This window comes from Pogoniulus pusillus, chromosome 6 (assembly GCF_015220805.1).
Source record: "Pogoniulus pusillus isolate bPogPus1 chromosome 6, bPogPus1.pri, whole genome shotgun sequence".
NCBI lineage: Eukaryota > Metazoa > Chordata > Aves > Piciformes > Lybiidae > Pogoniulus > Pogoniulus pusillus.
Genome location: NC_087269.1, coordinates 3,317,692 through 3,336,108, shown reverse-complemented (window position 1 = coordinate 3,336,108; position 18,417 = coordinate 3,317,692). Strand labels below are relative to the sequence as shown.

The following is an 18,417-nucleotide window of genomic DNA, read 5'->3' as shown; positions in this document are numbered from 1 at the left end:
TGGGTGTCAAAAGGCATCTCAGGTGGGAATCCCTGTGACCTTTTGGGCAACAGGACTGAGTTCCTTGTGTCTTGGAGAACGTTCTTGTAAGGTTTGAGAACAGGGGCAGAGAAGTATCAGGACCAGCGTGGCCAGTAGGAAAAGGGAGGTTATGCTTACCCAGGACTCAACACTGGTCAGGCCACACCTTGTGGCCCTTCTCTGGACACCTTCCAGCACATTCATAGCCCTCTTGTAATAAGGATCAATAAATCAATCAAGAAAGGAAAATCAATCATGACTCCCACAACAGGAATGGAGGCTTACACTCAGAAAAGGTCTTTAGTTAAACACAGGTCCATACTCGGGAGGTGACCTGACTGGTAATCAGTACAAATGCCACTTAACCACTCCACACTCTGCAGGAAGTGCTTAGCATCAGTACCTGGTTTAGCCACTGGGTCCAAACACCACCCACAGCACTCATGCTTGCTCATCCACCAAGCCACAATGTGTTTGCAGAGTTAGCTGTGCAGAGCTACTGAATGTTTCAGAACTATAATTACAGGTTAAAAAAGACATCTGAAGGGAAGTTGAAGAAGTAAGTGTCTAGGGACATGACAGGACAGACTCCTTCAACAAGCCTGCTCAGCTGACAAACACCAGCTTTAACTGAAGTGCCTAATTTAAGTGACTAATGCACTCCACTGATTTTTGCCTCTTTTGTTCCCAGTGTTCACCCTGGCACCTTGTGGTCATCTCAGCTCCACTTGTTTTCATCCAGTAAAGCCTTTCACTAACCAAATGCATTTTTTTCACATCACTATGCCAGCTGATTTGGTTGGATGCAGAAGGCAAATGGTGCCTGAGGGAGACCTCAGGCACTCCAGTGACCACCTGCCCTTGCCACCGCCTGCAATAGTTACATCACAGAATCACAGAACGGTTTAGGTTGGAAGGGACCTCAAAGCTCATCCAATTGCAACCCCCTGCCATAGGCAGGGACACCTCCCACTAGAACAGGTTGCTCAGGGCCTCATTCAACATGGCCTTGAACACCTCCCTGGGCAACCTGTGCCAGTGTCTCACCACCCTCACTGCAAACAACTTCTTCCTAACATCCACTTTCAATCTCCCCTCTGCCACTTTAAACCCATTCCTCCTCATCCTGTCCTTACAAGACTTTGTCAATAGTCACTCCCCAGCCCTCCTGTAGCCCCCTTCAGATACTAGAAGGCCATTCCAAGGTCTCCTCCAAGCCTTCTCTTCTCCAGGCTGAAGAGAATCCACTCCAGGCCTCCTTTCAGCAATGCTGTTAAACAGAGATTAAAAGCTGTAAGCACATGAATTTACCCCTTGATTTTTCAAGAGCATGGCTCAGGCAACTTCTTCAAGACAGGTCCTTCAACCCAAGCAAATTCTTGAACAGAGAGATGAGGATGAAGCTAAACTGAGGAATCAAAACAAAACAGTGCCAAAACAAATCCACCTCAGGAGCACTTGGCTGAGTTCTACCTACTTTTTGTGAGGCCAGGTACTCCATGCCTCTTGCCAGCTGGTAGGTGCATGAGACTAGGTCCTTGAATGTCATCTGCTCTTCTGGCACCCTGTTGATGTCAAAGGAGTACTCCATGCCCGGGGGCCGGCGTGCTCGCAGGTACTCCCGCAGGTTTCCTTTGGAGGCATATTCCACTATCACGTACAGGGGACCTTGGGATAAACAGAGCTGTGTGAGAAACTGGACTAAGGTTGAAAGGTGAAATCTTTTGAGGTAAAGAGGCCTTTGGTGCTCTATAATAAATGAAGCAAACCAATAAATGTTTAACTATGACATCAGTAAGCACAGGTGGTCAAGAGAGCCAATGGCATCCTGGCCTGGACCAGGAACAGTGTGGCCAGCAGGACAAGGGAGGTTATTCTGCCTCTGTACTCAGCACTGGTCAGGCCACACCTTGAGTACTGTGTCCAGTTCTGGGCTCCTCAATTCAAGAGAGATGTTGAAAATGTCCAGAGAAGGGTGATGAAGCTGGTGAGGGGCCTGGAGCACAGCCCTGTGAGGAGAGGCTGAGGGAGCTGGGGGTGTGCAGCCTGCAGAAGAGGAGGCTCAGGGCAGAGCTCATTGTTGTCAACAACTACCTGAAGGGAGGCTGTAGCCAGGTGGGGTTGGGCTCTTCTCTCATGCAAACAGCAACAGAACAAGGGGACACAGTCTCAACTTGTGCCAGGGCAGGTTCAGGATGGATGTTAAGAGGAAGTTGTTGGCAGAGAGAGTGATTGGCATTGGAATGGGCTGCCCAGGGACGTGGTGGAGTCTCCATCCCTGTAAGAGAAGGCTGGATGGGGCACTTAGTGCCATGGCCTAGTTCACTGGATAGAGCTGGGTGCTAGGTTTGACTGGATGATCATGAAGGTCTCTTTCAACCTGGTTGATTCTATGATTCGATGATTCTGTTCTATGATAACTTGAAAGAAAAGGAGGTCTGGGGCTGGCAAAGTGACAGACTCAAAGTTTAAGGCAGAGCAGTGGTGGAGCTACAAGTAGTGGCTAGAAGTACTTCAAACCTGACTTCCTGACTTCCAGACCATGCAAAAGCAAACCTTTTCAACCAAAAAAAAGTGCCATGAGATCAAAACTGCTGGAGCAGATCCAGAAGGCAGCCAGGGAGAGCACTTCCCCTATGGGGATAGGCTACAAGGGCTGGGGATGTTCAGCCTGGAAAAAAAGAAGGCTCTGGGGAGCCTCCTAACAAGAAAGAAGGGAAGGGACTTTTGACAAGGGTCTGTACTGGCAGGGTGAGAGGAATGGATTGAAGACTGAAGGGGAGAGATTTAGGCTGGAGATTAAGAAGAAATTCTTGACAGTGAGGGTGGGGAGACACTGGCACAGGTTTGCCCAGGGAGATGTTGAAGGCCAGGTTAGATGAGGCCTTGAGGGAGCTGGGGTTGTTTAGCCTGGAGAAGAGGAGGCTCAGGGGTGACCTTATTGCTGTCTACAACTACCTGAAGGGTGGTTGTGGCCAGGAGGAGGTTGCTCTCTTCTCTCAGGTGGCCAGCACCAGAACGAGAGGACACAGCCTCAGGCTGCGCCAGGGGAGATTTAGGCTGGAGGTGAGGAGAAAGTTCTTCACTGAGAGAGTCATTGGACACTGGAATGGGCTGCCCGGGGAGGTGGTGGAGTCGCCGTCCCTGGGGCTGTTCAAGGCAAGGTTGGATGTGGCACTTGGTGCCATGGTCTAGCCTTGGGCACTGTGGTAAAGGGTTGGACTTGATGATCTGTGAGGTCTCTTCCAACCTTGGTGATACTGTGATACTGTGATACTGTGTAAGCTAATGGGAGGTGTCCTGCCTATGGCAGGGGGGGTTGGAACTGGGTGACCTTTAGGGTCCCTTCCAACCCATTTTATGAATCTATGAATCTCCAACAAGGAGGGGAAAGTACTTCCCAAGATGTTGTCTTTTTTTTTAATTCCAGGGCTTTATAACATTCTGCATCACTTCAGATAATGTAATCACCTCTTCAATAATAAACAAAGAAAAGTGGTCTTTAAAGAACAGAATCATAGGACCATAAAATCAGTCAGGGTTGGAAGGGACCACAAGGATTATCCAGTTCCAACCCTCCTGCCATGGGCAGGGACACCTCACACTAGATCAGGCTGCCCACAGCCTCATCCAGCCTGGCTTTAAGCACCTCCAGGGATGAGGCTTCCACCTCCTCCCTGGGCAACCCCTTCCAGGCTCTCACCACTCTCATGCTGAACAACTTCTTTCTTACATCCAGGCTGAATCTACCCATTTCTAGCTTCCTTCCATCCCCTCAAGTCCTATCACTACCTGACAGCCTAGAAAGTCTCCCCCCAGCTTTCTTTCAGCCCACTTAGGGTGCTGAAAGGCCACAATAAGGTCACCTGGGAGCCTTCTCCTCTCCAGACCGAACAGCCCCAACTTCCTCAGTCTCTCCTCAAAGCAGAGTAGCTCCAGCCCTCTGCTCATCCTCATGGCCTTTATTTCAAGCTCTTATTTCAAGTTCACAGATTACAGAGTCCACTAAACCAGGGCTGATAATTCAGAACAACAGGAAGAGGTAGAGACCCTGTGTAGTGTCATTTCCCCCCGCCTCCAGCAATGGATTAAAGAGTTTTCCTATGATACAGTAGTCTTCCTCAGGCTAAAGCTGCAAGCATGAGAGACAGAAGTCAAAATATAGCTGCTAAGTGAGAGAAATAGCCAAAAACCCCCTCATGGCATGACTGCTTCCTTAGAAGCCTCTGGAAAAGTGATGATTAATGAGGGTCCCCCAGCCCTGCTGCAGAGTCCTGCTCTGCTTTCTTTTCTCTACTCACCATCTTGGGTACAGGCTCCCAGAAGATTGATGATATTTTTATGCTTCCCAATCATCTTCATCATCTCCATCTCTGACACCAGGTCAGAGAGGTCTTTCTCTGTAGCATCATCTGTACAAGAAACAGGTTCAGTTCATATTTTATAGGCTGCCAGCCAGAGCTTTGCTCAGCCTCATCAGTTACAGAGTGCCAGCCTGTGCTTCACTCAGCCTCACTAGTTACAGGCTGCCAGCCTGAGCTTCACTCAGCCTCACCAGTTACAGGCTGCCAGCCTGAGCTTCACTCAGCCTCACCAGTTACAGGCTGCCAGCCTGAGCTTCACTCAGCCTTCCCAGCTGGTTTAAACCATGTGTGCTTCAAAACACAGAACACAGCCTTTGTTTTCCAATAGTCACTGTAGGTTACACAAAACCACATGCAGTGTCCTAACCAAAAACCAGTCTCAGTCTCTGAAGGCCTGACTGCCCAGCTCTTCAATGCTGCACGTTGAAAGCACCCAACATCAGACAGCAAAATGCTGTCCTTAGCTCGGGGGCATGCACCAAGTCTATCCTGCAAACTAACCTCACAAAGAAACTGAAAGCAAATAAGCACCAAGCACCCAGATTGAGCAAGCACAGGGACAGCCTCTGACATGAGCTGAGCTAAAAGCAGAGAGACCTGCACCATGCTAATACATCTCCTGGTCCCTAAACACTGCTCCAGATAAACAGGCTGTCAAGGGCACAGATTTACACCCCACACTGCTAAAGGCTGAGGTCAGCTATGTGCTCTTTGACCTCCCCCACGAAGACAGAGTTCAGATGCCACAGAAGAAATCTTCCTGGTTGAAAGCTGCCATATCACCCACCCCAATCCCTAATCAACCCAATTTTCTTACCTTTCAACATCTTCACTGCCACAGTCACTGCCTCTTTTGGCCTGTCCTTGTCAATTCCCACGGCTTCAGCCATGACGACTTGCCCAAAGCAACCTTCTCCCAGGGGCTTACCCAGCGTCAGCCTAGAGGTGTAAAGAGGAGATTACCACACAGCATCTGCTGGAGGGATGCAGCCAGGCAAATTCCAGGGCTAGATTATAAACAGCTCTCCACAACTTGCTAGGCATCAAGTAACAATAACTACCTGAAGGGACATTCTGAAGAGGCTACTACTGGCCTCTTCTCACTAAGGTAACTGGAGACTGAACAAGGGGGAATGGCCTCAAGCTGAGGTTGGGGGGGTTTAAATCGGACAATAGGAAAAAGCTTTTCACAGAGAGAGTAGTCAGGGACTGGAATGAGCTGCCCAGTGGAGTGGTGGAGTCACCCAGCCTGGATGTGTTTAAGGGTGGTTTGGATGTGGTGCTTGGGGATATGGTATAAGGTGAATCTTGTAGAGCAGGGTTCTAGGTTGTACTTGGTGATCCTGAGGGGCTTTGCCAGCCTGCATGTTTCTGTGATTCTGTGTGATTTATCAGACAGAACTAACAAGACTCTGGGTGTGCAGTGGTTTTCACATGCCCTGCAGCATACTTCCTTAGGGATGCTCCAGCAAGCACCTCAGCTGGGCAAACCAGTTGCTAAACTGAGCTTTCAAACTCCATCTCTTCCCGGGCTAAGTGGCTGCACTTGAAGGCTTAGGGGCAAAGCACAGCACGAAGGGGAAGCACCAGGCTGCAGTTGAAATTCCAGAGCAGCCAGCAACAGACAAGCTCCTCCTGTCATTGCAAGGCAGCTGGTCACCTGCTTTTGCCACACTGACTGCAAGGAGATGAAAGAAAAGTTTCTTTGTGTGCACTGCCAGGTGGTCACTGCCGGTCTGTGTGCTGAGGAGTGGCATTAAAGTGCAGAGGAGATGTTTTAAATAGATATGAACTACATCACACACGTGTGTGTGATACAATGACACAGCACACACAGAAAGCAAAACCCAACACCTTCTCAGCCAGTTTAACTTCAGCTGACAGTTCCCATCCTAGCTTTCTGGTCGGGAACATTTGCCTAACGAGCTCTAGTGCTGAAGGCAGCAGACAGGCCAGAGACAGCACGGCAGCAGGCGTCGTCTTGGGGCGCAGTTGTGGCCATTGTCACGTCCACTTGGCTTTCTTGTGGCTGAGGAGGTAGCCAAAGAGCTGCCTTCTTGTGGGAGAGAGGAAGGAGGAGAAAGGAGGCTGGCGACAAGCCTGCGGTGAAGGAGGGAGGGAGCCTGGCAGGGGACGGGCGCCCGAGACGCTTACAAGAGCCCTGATGCTCATGTGCCTTGAATGGCTGCCAGGAGCTGCCACCGCCTCTGCTCTGCAGCTAATGTCCCAGTGCAGCTCCCACAGAGGTGACCCTGTCCCTGCACGGCCACACAAGCCACAGCACAAAGGCTGCACCTTCACGGGACAAAGCACTTGGCAGCCTGGAGCATCCCCCACGCAACGCCTTCTGCACAGCCTCTCACCCACAGCCAGAGCCTCTGCTGACATCTTCACGCATTGCCCCCGCACTTTGATCCTTTAGGCAGTGAGACTGGATGCTTTATTTACCCACATCTGGGTCTGGCCCTTCTTGGCTGCAGGCTCTCTGCTGCTGCTCTTCACAGCAAGAGTGACTGCCCATTGGAATGGGCTGTCCAGGGAGGTGGTGGAGTCCCCATCCCTGGAGGTGCTTAAAAGGAGGCTGGATGAGGCACTCAGTGCCATGGGTTAGTTAATTAGAAGGGTTTAGGTGCTAGGTTGGACTCGATGATCCTAGAGGTCTTTTCCAACCTAGTTAATTCTGTGATTCTGTGAAATGTCATGTGTGAGGGTAACAGGAGATGCTTCCTGTCTGCAGCACCCAGGCTGTGCTCAGAGACCAGGGGAAAACTGGAACTCAGTTACAATCACAGCACCAACACAAAAACCCTTTTCAAAAGAGGAGGCATTAAATGAGCTAAGCAAAATGTGCTTCGTGGAGCAAATACCTGGCTGTAAAAGCTGCTCAGCTATAACAGACACAGTTCTTCCCAGCAAGAGGGACTGACATTGGAATGGGCTGCCCAGAGAGGTGGTGCAGTCCCTATCCCTGGAGGTGTTAAAGAGGAAGCTGGATGAGGCACTTAGTGCCATGGGTTAGTTAATTAGAAGAGTCAGCCAAAAGCAGTGGCACAGCAGAAAGCAGGGAGGGTGCTCAGTGAGTTTGAAGCTGCTCATGTAGGGGCCAGATTTGCATTTTCATTAAGGAAGCTGCAGAGATGATGAGGGGACTGGAGCACTGCCTGAGGACGAGAGGCTGAGGCACCTGGGGCTGTTCAGTCTGGAGAAGAGAAGACTGAGAGGGGATTTAATAAATGTTTATAACTATCTGAGGGCTGGGGGTCAGGAGGGGGAGACTCAGGTGCTCACTTGCTCCCTGGGATAGGACAAGGTGCAATGGGTATAAATTGCAGCACAGGAGGTTCCACCTCAACACAAGGGGGAACTTGTTGACTGGAAGGGTCCCAGAGCACTGGAACAGGCTGCCCAGAGAAGTGGTGCAGTCTCCTTCTCTGGAGCCTTTCAAGGCCTGTCTGGATGTGTTCCTGTGTGACCTGAGCTAGATTGTATGGTCCTGCTCTGGCAGGGGGTTTAGACTCGATGATCTCTTTGGGTCCCTTCCAACCCCTGACATCCTGTGATCCTGTGAAGCTCTTAAGGTCTTTGCCTTCCATGGTCAAAAGTAGGATATACACAGTTTCATTCTTAAAAGCACAGACTCAGACTTGTGTCTTTCCCCATGAAAGGCAGGCAGAGAGCAGCGCTAGCCCAGGGCTAAGGAGTTTGAAAACCCTGCTTATCTGCTCAGGCACAAGACAGCAGTGAGAGGTGGTCTCTCCTGAGGACAGCACACAGACCCCTTGTCAAACAGGGTCTTTGCCTGAGTGAGAGTTCCCTGAGCTGTTTTAGATTGGTTTGTAAAGCAAATGTGAGCCTAAGAAGGTGCAAAGCCTGAGGGGCAGAGTATGCTGCGCTGAGGTCACCCTGCGTTCGCTGCAGAACTGGGGCTGAATTTGGAACCTTGGCAGAGAACAAACATTTGCATTGGAAACTGGTTAATTTATGTGCCATTGCCCTGCTAGCACTAACCTAACAAACCCCTCATTGTGTGCCTCCTGCCCCCCAACCCAATAAACTGCCTCTAAATAGCCTCCTTTCATTGCAACTCTGCTCCACCTACAGTTGTGCTGAACCTCGGTTTGGGCTGTTCAGCACTCAGAAGTGTTCTGCCTCCTGTGTATCCCCGCGGGGCATGGGGCTGACAGGAGGACACACACAGGCCCCCACTGTTGGCTGGGATACTGCAGGTGGCAATTACAGCATTTTACACTAGGGTGGGGTTTTATTTTTCACCTACAGCATCAAAATTCATTTCCAGAGCAGCTGTCAGAAGGTTCTAGCCAAGTTATAACTCTGAGCTTTCAAAGAGAAGTGTTCAGGATAAAACTGTTCTCAAAGCCACCTAAGGACTTCTTAGAGGTAGTACTAACTTTAATATATTAATCATGATTCTACCTGTCCTAGCATTATCACTCTTTTACATGTCTTTTTATACTAAGAAATACAGCTCCAGCTTTAATTAGGTAATTCAGAAGCTCCTTTTGCATGCCAGCCAGCAGGCTTTGAAGGAAAGATTCTGCAGCCATGGCAATTTGCATAGATCAAAACTCAGCATCTTCTGCCTGACATGGAACACACTTAAGCCACAGAAGCTGCAGACATGCACACATGAAATGCCCCCCCTAAATGGAAAATCATCCTCTCCATTAATACAGGCTAACACAAAATCAACATAAATCCCTGCCCAGAGTCCTGACAGGAAGAAAAATTTGTTTCATATCATACCCTAAGGTGTATCTGCTCCATGATATTGTACTCCCTGTTTAATAAATGTTGAGTAATCAACCAGGAAACACAGACTCGTGTTAGAGAGGTGGTGACTAGGGAAATCCCAACTCCCCTTCAATAGTGCTGGTATGTGGCTATCTCTCCCAGTCTAGATCACATCTGTTTGGAAACAACATTTCAGAGTCACTCTTTTCCAAACAGAGGAATCACAACTCAGCAGAGTAACTGAAAACCCACCAGAAACCTGAAAAGTGGAATGACAGGCAAAGAAAATTCAGTTCCTATTTAAGCAAACTGATTTCAGATCCTTAAACTGGATCTTGATCTACAGAGGAGACTCAGGCAATTGGGGTTTCCCTTCAACTAAAGAAACCCTGAGAGACATCAGGAAAGATGCTTCCTCCCACACTGTGTCCTTTCCTCTCATCGTGTGTCATGTTTGACAGCTGTGCACAGGTAGTGTTAAGGGAAAAGAGTCCACATACTTATCTCTTGGAAACTCCCATTTTGGGTCCTCTGGCAACTCATATTCTGAGACTCCTGCCAGCATAGGGGCGTCAGCAGCAGAGGAGAGGCGAGTAGTGATCCTCACCAGGGGAGTGTTGGAGTTCATGGAGGAGCTGGAGTCAGCTGACACCTATTGTTGCAATGCAAGATGCAACAAAAGGGAAGAAAAAAGGAAACAGAGATGTAATCTTGGCCCAAAGTTTGAAAACCAGCACTGGAGGAGAACCAAGCCAGCTCAGGACCATGGTAGACAGAAGTGACTTGATGCACTCTCCTCACAGGTACCCTCCCTTGTAAGCACCACGCTCAAGACTGCTTTACTGGAAGGGTCACAGAGCTCTGGAGCAGCCTGCTCAGAGAGGTTGTGGAGGCTCCTTCTCTGAAGCCTTTCCAGCCCTGTCTGGATGTGCTCCTGTGATGACCTACACTACATTCTATGATTCTGCTCTGGCACAGGGGTTGGACTCAAAAGATCTCCAGAAGGTCCCTTCCAACCCCTAACATCCTGTGAACCTGTGATCCAAGTGCTGCCAAGGCTGGAAGTGTGTCCCACAGGTTGGAAAAAAATTAGAGAGTAAGCTTTAAATAACTTTCCTTAGATGATAAATTAAATAACCTTTCCCCTCTTCTCCTCAAGCAGAGTATTTACACCACCACCCTCAAACAGCTAAGCAGGAAATTTGTGCCACGAGCAGTAGTTACTCTCTCCTTGCTCTCACTTCCAGCTGTTTGTGCCACCATTTCTTTCCCAGATCAGCACTACTGCTTTGGTCTTACAATGCCAGTGAATTTTACAATTGAGAAATGGTTGTTCTTGCAAAGGCTCACACATTTTCCATGGGTGCCAACGATGCACATCACATCGTGTAGGAAACTCTGGATTCTCTTACATTCTAAGCATTCAATACTGAAAGCATCAAAAAGCCATGACAGTAATTGGGGGATGCTTAAGCTTTCAGTTAACTGTACTCTTAATTAAAGATTCTGCAGGCAATGTGGAGGAGAGCTCATAAAAATAATTCACAGTGCCCACTGCTTTGACATGCAATTCACTTTGGAGCACGGTTTCTCATCAGCCTCAACAGCAGGGCATTGTCCTCAGAGCATCAAAGGTACTTAATGCTTTGAAATGGGAGGCTGCTATTCCCAGACAGCTATTCCCAGCCCCGTGGCAAAACTTGTTTTGGTGGGAACAGTGCAGCTTCCATAAGGCTTTTGCCTCAACCCTGCAAGCAGCAGCCTGTTGTTTGCTGACCTCGGAGTTTCAAGTGAATAACAAAACAAAACTGCTTGTGCTGCCAGTCTTTCCCTCTCCCGTGTGTGAATCCTTCTTCTTTCTTCAGGCCAAGTCCAAACCTGGTGGCCAAGGAAGGATGAAGGTTGCTTTGTAATGCCATTGCTGGTACTCATCCTCACATCAAATGGAAGAGGTTCTTCTCGGTCCTTGCTGGGATCCTGCCCAAGCTGGAAGCCTAGGTGAGAGTAACTGCCTCTCAACCTCAGTCCTCATCACCTAGAATCAACTTTGACACCAGGTTTGCTTAGGGTAAAGTGTCATCAGGCTACAGTTTTGTCCCACAGGTCACATATCTTGATGAAAAAGTAAAACAGACCCTAACAGCATCAGGCTTCAAATCAGTGACAGATACCAATATGAACACAAAACCCTCTTTTCCCTGTGACACCTCAGAAGCACAATCCAGCGTCCCCTCACTTCAAGTCCAATTGCAGTGTCTCAGCCTCTGGAGTTACTCAAGCTGCTCAGAACAGGGCTCAGAGGCTTTTGCACCTGTGCCATGCTCTCACACAGTGAATTTAAGGCTCTCAAAGACATTCTTTTTCATGACTGACAACATGTTTTGGCTGAGAGGTCTTTCTGCAGGGCAGCATCCTCTAGCCTCTCTCATCAAATAGGGTTAGCACCTTCTGGCTGACCTGACAGCTGAAAGTGTTCAAGGTCAGGCAAGATGAAGCCTTGAGCAACCTGGTCTAGCAGAAGGTGTCCCTGCCCATGGCAGGGGGGTTTGGAACTGGGTGATCTTTAAGGCCCCTTCCAATCCATACTCATTCCATGGTCACAACTGGAAAGATGTTTGACAAGGAAGAAAGTGTTAAGGACTGCTCTAAGGAAACCTAACCTTGACAATCAGCTTTGCCAGCTACGTGACAGAGCTTTCTTGCTGTGAGAAGCTCCAGCTTCAGCATGTGAGATGTAGAATCTATGGATCAAGAGAGCATAACTGCACAGATAAGGCTACCATTTGGCTCAGAGAGGTGGACTGCTTTCCCCCTTGTCCATCCAAACATGGTAAATGTCAACTTTCAACAAATCAAACTGATACATTCCTCTAGATTAATAAATATGGGAGCCACCTGAGTATAAACAGAAAACTACTATTAAAGCAGACTACCTCACTACAAATAAATCAGTAAGTCAGTAATGGACAGAGGGCTGAGAAGTGCCCAGCCTAGAGGGCAACAACCTGGTGGAGTGGAGTTGCTCACTCAGAATAGCATGGGAGGGTCAGCACAAGAACTCAAGCTTTGACTTCTTGTTTGCTCATTTCCATCCTCTCACTACAGAGTAAAAAAGGAGGCTTCATGAAATGAACCAGATGAGCACTAAGAAATGCACACAGCTCCATGCAGCAACTCCTCTGCCCTCATGACTCCCCTGCAGTTCATTTCTCTTATTTGGTTTGTGTTCTTAAATCTCTGACTGCAGACCTACTGCTAATAATCCACCATCACTCCCTTGCATGTTTCCAAAATCCACCAATCAGCCTTTCTGCCAAAACCCTTAGAGAATTCCAGATCTACTTATCAATCCATTCCTTCCTCACCTGCCTTTGTCATTACTGTGTACAGTTCTGGAGTACTGTGTGCAGTTCTGGAGCCCCCAACAGAAGAAGGACATGGAACAGCTGGAGCCAGTCCAGAGGAGGCCACCAAGATGTTCAGAGGGTTGCAGCAGCTCTGCTATGAGGACAGTTGGGGCTCTGCAGCCTAGAGAAGGTTTTGAGGAGACCCTGGTGTGGCCTTCCAGTATCTGCAGAGGGCTAAAGAAGGGCTGGGGAGGGTCTTGTAATGACAGGACGAGGAGGAATGGGATTAAAGTGGCAGAGAGGAGATTGGAAGTAGATGTTATGAAGAAGTTCTTTGCAATGAGGGTGGTGAGACACTGGCACAGGTTGCCCAGGAAGGTTGTGGAGCACAGCATCACAGAATGTGGTTTCTGATCTGATTCTGTGATGCTGTGCTCCACAACCTCCCTGGTGGTGTTCAAGGTCAGACTGGATGAGGCCCTGAGTGACCTGTTCTAGTGGGAGGTGTCCCTGCCTATGGCAAGGGGGTTGGAACTGGCTGAGCTCTGAGGTCCCTTCCAACCTAAACCATTCTATGATTCTGATTTTATTTCAGCCACCATTTTCCTGGGACATCAGGAAACAAAGCTACACAATTTAGGTGACATCTCCCACACCTCAGAAATGTTCTGGGGTTGTCTGTTTTTTTTCCCCCCTCAGGAATACAACACTTGTGTGAGACACTGTTGAGATCTCTGCCAGATCTTCCTCTTTGCACAGTTAAAACCTAGAAATGTAAACCTGCACTAAGTTGTGATTTCCACTGCAGGGAAGGCTATGTTCTGGATGGCTTCTCCTGCACTCAGTGCACAGCACAGGGAGGGTGGTCAGAGGCAGCATCAAAATGTAAAGATGAGATTTACTGGGTTGGAAATCATCAAGTAAAGCTTGGATTAGCTCCAACAGTCCTTCTCATCCAAGTGCAGTCAAGGACTAAAAGTAATCCCAGTGTGCTTAGAGCACTTCTGATAAGCAGCTCTCCAGAGAGGGATCACTTAGCCTGTTGCATGAGAGACAAAGGAGTGCAGGGTGACAAGCAACACTCAGGAGCTGTCTGTCCAATACAAATGTTAACAAGCTTTTAAGGTGGAGTGTTCATAGCACAGAATCACAGAATGGTTTAGGTTGGAAGGGACCTCAAAGCTCAGCCAGTTCCAACCCCCTGCCATAGGGAAGGACACCTCCCACTAGAACAGGTTGCTTAAGGCCTCATCCAACCTGGCCTTGAACATCTCCACGAAGGGAGCATCCATAACCTCCCTGGGCAACCTGTGCCAGTGTCTCACCACCCTCACTGGAAAGAGCTTCTTCCTAACATCCAGTTTAAATTTCCCCTCTGCCAGTTTAAACCCAATCCTCCTGTCCTGTCATTACACGACCTTGTTGATAGCCCCTCCCCAACCTTCCTGCAGCCCTCTTCAGATACTGGAAGGCCACTAGAAGGTCTCCTCAAAGCCTTCTCTTCTCCAGGTTGCAAAGCCCCAGCTCTTGTAGCCTGTCCTCATTATTCTGGCCGTAACTCTTTATTTCCTACATCTCTCTTGTGGCATTTAGTGCCATGGTTAGGCGACTAGATGGTGTTGGGTAATAGGTTGGACATGATGATCTCTAAGGTCTGTTCCAACCTGGTTAATTCTGGGTTTCTGGGAATACTCTGGTGATGTGTTTCATACACAGAAGTTAAATAGTAACAAGATATGGAAAAAACACAGATGAAACACTCTGCCAGTTTCCCTTTTAACACTCCTGCATATGTTTACTCCACGCAGTAAGTGGATGATTGGCTGAGGATGCTGTAGGTAGCCGAAGTGCATTAATGTGGATAGGAATGATGAGAAATCCAGAGGAACTACTCCAGTGTCTGGGAGAAGAAAAATGGCCTGCAGTCCCAGGGAATATTCTTCTGACTGATTAATTGGAGCAGTATAAGGAGCTACAGGAGCTCAAGGGCTATAAAAATCTGCTCCAGAAAAGATGAAGGCGACCAAGGCCAGCCTGCGGTTGGAGATTTGGTTTCAAGAGGACCTTTCACCTTCTCCAAGACAGCAAAGAATTAACCTTTGAACTCCTCCCTTAAGCATCTCATTACCTTAGAGTGCACTACAGAAAAGACGAGAAGAAAACCCTACCTACCCCAAGGTCAGCAGATATGGTCAGCTTCAGTCTACATGTATGCACTTAAGTAATAGCAGACAGCAAGCAGTTGTGCAGCTGGCTACATGCAACACTGCTCTCCAACCACACAGCTTCAAGGGCCCTTCTGCCAGGAGCCTCTCACTCAGCATGTGCCTGCTCTTTGTGACTGCAGCTCTGCAGAGGTGTAAGGTGTGTAAGACACAGGCATAATGAGGAGGCCACAGCAAGCTTTTGTACGTGATCAACAACAGAGTGCAGGGCCACTTCTGGGTCTGTCAGGTGCCAAGTAGCAGCAGCTGGACATAGAGTCAAAAATGCATCAACACCTTGGGCAATCACCCAGCTCACCATGAGGTGTTTCCCAGAGCTGAGAATAAAGTGCCATGGGTTAGTTAATTAGAAGGGTTAGGTGATAGGTTGGACTTGATGATCCTAGAGGTCTTTTCCAACTTGGCTGATTCTGTAAAGCAGAGCCAGGGCAGAGAAGCAAGGAAGGGCACCTGATCTGGGTAAGGTAGACATCTTTCAGGCAGGACAAGGAGCACTGGGTGGAAGGTGAGGCATAGGAAGTTTCATTTAAGCATGAGCATTTTTTTTCCCTGTGAGGGTGACAGAGCACTGGAACAGGCTGCCCAGGGGCACTGTGGAGTCTCCCTCTCTGGAGATACCTTTCTGAAGGAACTGCCGTGTGATCTGCTCTAGGTGATCCTGCCATGGCAAGGGGGCTGGACTAGATGAGCTTTGAAGGTCCCTTCAAGCCACTGACATTCTGTGATCCTGCACCTGGGTCAGCACAGTCCCAAGCACAACCCCAAGCTGGGTGGTGAATGGCTGAGAGCAGTCCTGAGGAAAAGGACCTGGGGGCTGGGTGGATGAAAAGCTCAACCTGAGCCTGCAGTGTGAGTGCAGCCCAGACAGCAACCCTGTGCTGGGCTGCAGCAAGAGCAGTGTGGGCAGCAGGGCAAGGGAGGGGATTCTGCCCCTTGGCTCTGCTCTCCTCACACCCCACCTGGAGTACTGCAGTCCTGGAGGCCTCAACACAAGAAGGACATGGAACTGTTGAAGCCAGTCCAGAGGAAGCCACAAAGATGCTCAGAGGGCTGCAGCAGCTCTGCTCACTTGCTCCCTGGGATAGGACAAGGAGCAATGGATGGAAGCTGCAGCACAGAGGTTCCATCTCAACATAAAGAGGAACTTCTTTACTGTAAGGGTCACAGAGCACTGGCACAGGCTGTCCAGAGAGGTTGTGGAGTCTCCTTCTGTGGAGCCTTTCCAGGCCTGTCTGGATGTGTTCCTCTGTGACCTGAGCTAGATTGTATGGTCCTGCTCTGGCAGGGGGGTTTGACTCAATGATCTCTTTGGGTCTCTTCCAACCACTAACATCCTGTGATCTTGTGATCTAGTTGAGGATGTCTCTGCTGACTGCAGAGGGAGTTGGATGACCTTTGAAGGCCCTTTCAACCCAGACCGTTCTATGAGATCCTATGTTTGGTCCTACAAATGCTTCCTTCTCCTCGCTCTGAAGCTGGCACATCTCTGCAGAACATGGATGACCCCAGCAGAGCACCACACCTCTGCTTCCACACAAAGAGAAGCAGCTCCTCTGCTGGATTTCCCTGTGAGCAGTTTCTGTTTCAGAAAGCAAGTACCAGACCCCAGTGAGGCTGAGGGCTGCAGGGGGAGGGAACTGATAATTCCTGACTCCATCATGACCCCTCCTACAAATGCAAAGGGAACTGTGTTTTGGCAGGCAAAAAATGCCTGCATGTGGGGAATGAGAAAACCCTGTAGTAGCTCAGACTAAACAGTGCACGAGAACCCAGGCCTACAAACCAAACCAGATGTTGCTCAGCAAGACTCCCAGCCCACTTAGACAGGATGGCATCACAGCTACGCAAATGCCTCCTCCTGAGCTGCCATTATTTTCAGAGCCAGAGCCTTAGGGAGCCTGACCCAGCAGCAGAGGGCTTGGAAAACAGTACTGAGAACTCCCCAAACTATGGCCTCATTTCTCTGGAATTGGGGCTCTTTTGCTTGAAGAGGAGGAGACTGAGAGGTGACCTCATCAATAGTTAAAAAGATGTAGAGTGCCAAGAGGCTGGAGCCAGGCTCTGCTGGGTGATGCCCAGTGACAGCACAAGGGGCAGTGGGTAGAAGCTGAGGCATAGGAAGGTTCATGTAAACATGAAGAAGAATTTTTTTCCCTGTGAGGGTGACAGAGCACTGGAACAGGCTGCCCAGGGGGTTTTGGAATCTCCCTCTATGGAGATATTCAAAACCTGCCTGGATGCATTCCTGTGTGATCTGCTCTAGGTGATCCTGCTCTGGCAAGGAGGTTGGACTGGATGAGCTTTGGAGGTCCCTTCCAGCCTCTGACACTCTGTGATTCTGTGAATTCCAACAAACCCCATCAGCCAGCCCCAGGTCTCTGCCTAGCTCACACCATCTACCTGCCACGAGCAGCTCTGCTGCTTGCACTCATCTATCCTCTCAACTGCTTGGCCTCTTTCCTCCCACACACAGCACAAAGGCAAGAGAGTAGCTTCTGTCATCAAGGCTGAGTTGAGCACCCTGGCCTAGTTGAGAGGGGTTCCTGCCCAGAGAGGTTGGATTAGATGATCTCTGAAGTCTATTCCAGCCTAAGTCATTCTATGATTGCAGGATCAACACATAAATAAAGGTTTAGTGACAAAACCCCACCAGGAAATATAAATCAACTGAAACAAAAATAAGCCTGGCAGGACAAGAAAACAGTTGAGTAATCCAGAAAACTCCTGCAAACAAAACATCTCCTGGACTGGAGCTATGGCTCTTCAGTCTAGAGAGGAGAAGGCTCCCAAGATGACCTTCTTGTGGCCTTTCAGTATCTTAATGGGGCTACCAGAAAGCTGGGGAGAGACTTTCTAGGCTGTCAGGTAGTGATAGGACTGGGGGGAATGGAACCAAGACGGAAATAGGTAGATTCAGAATGGAGGTTAGGAAGAAATTGTTCAGCATGAGGGTGCTGAGAGCCTGGAATGGGTTGCCCAGGGAGGTGGTGGAAACCTCATCCCTGGAGGTGTTTAAGACCAGTCTGGATGAGGCTCTGGACAACCTGATCTAGTGTGAGGTGTCCCTGCCTACGGCAGAGGGAGTGGAACTGGATGATCTTTGTGGCCCCTTCCAACCTTGACTGATTCTATGATTCTATTCTATGACTGTTTTTCAGTCCCTGACGTGTGGCAACGGCTCTGAAATCTAAACCCAGCTTTAGAATGCACAGAAACTGCTTCAGCCTTTAGAGATAAAGCTGATGCTAGCTAAGAAATGCAGGACCACTCACTGTTGATGAGTGTGCTAGTTTGAGCCTAGCTGGGATATTTGCTGAGAAGGATTAGATTACAGGCTGTGAAAAGGAAACAATGCTGATGTCTACTTCACTCATAGGCTTGCTGAGATGGGTAAGAACAAGAACACAAACATAGATAAGAGAGTGTCTCTGGGCTTTGGGCTGCACTTTTCTCTCTAACTTGCCTGCCTGACTAATTCTCCTGCTTCCTAACTCCCCTGGGCCACCCTCCAAACTCACCTTGAACGTAAGGCAAAGTCTGGGGTAAGATAGAGGGGTGGGAGAAGGTGGAAGGGCAGTTGGGAGCCCTTCCTAGGGACTCAGGTTCCTGGGAGGGCTGCTGTGTTTCTGTATTACCTTTAACTTGTCTATTTCCGTCTATAGCTGTAGATACTGTAAATATCTGCTTGTATATTGTGCTAAGCTGTAA

At 49.0% G+C, this 18,417-nt stretch overlaps 1 protein-coding gene across 10 annotated transcripts in view; it reads right to left on the bottom strand.

The window, feature by feature from the left end:
- FGFR2 (fibroblast growth factor receptor 2) overlaps nucleotides 1–18,417 on the bottom strand; it is a 196,526-nt gene that overhangs the window by 16,711 nt on the left and 161,398 nt on the right. For all 10 annotated transcript variants that reach the window (XM_064144242.1, XM_064144244.1, XM_064144243.1 and 7 more), the window contains 4 exons: nucleotides 9,638–9,789; nucleotides 5,203–5,324; nucleotides 4,323–4,433; nucleotides 1,499–1,689 (listed from right to left, as the gene is read on the bottom strand). In XM_064144242.1, the coding sequence (XP_064000312.1) occupies nucleotides 1,499–1,689; nucleotides 4,323–4,433; nucleotides 5,203–5,324; nucleotides 9,638–9,789 (576 nt within the window). The remainder of the gene's footprint in view (nucleotides 1–1,498; nucleotides 1,690–4,322; nucleotides 4,434–5,202; nucleotides 5,325–9,637; nucleotides 9,790–18,417) is intronic.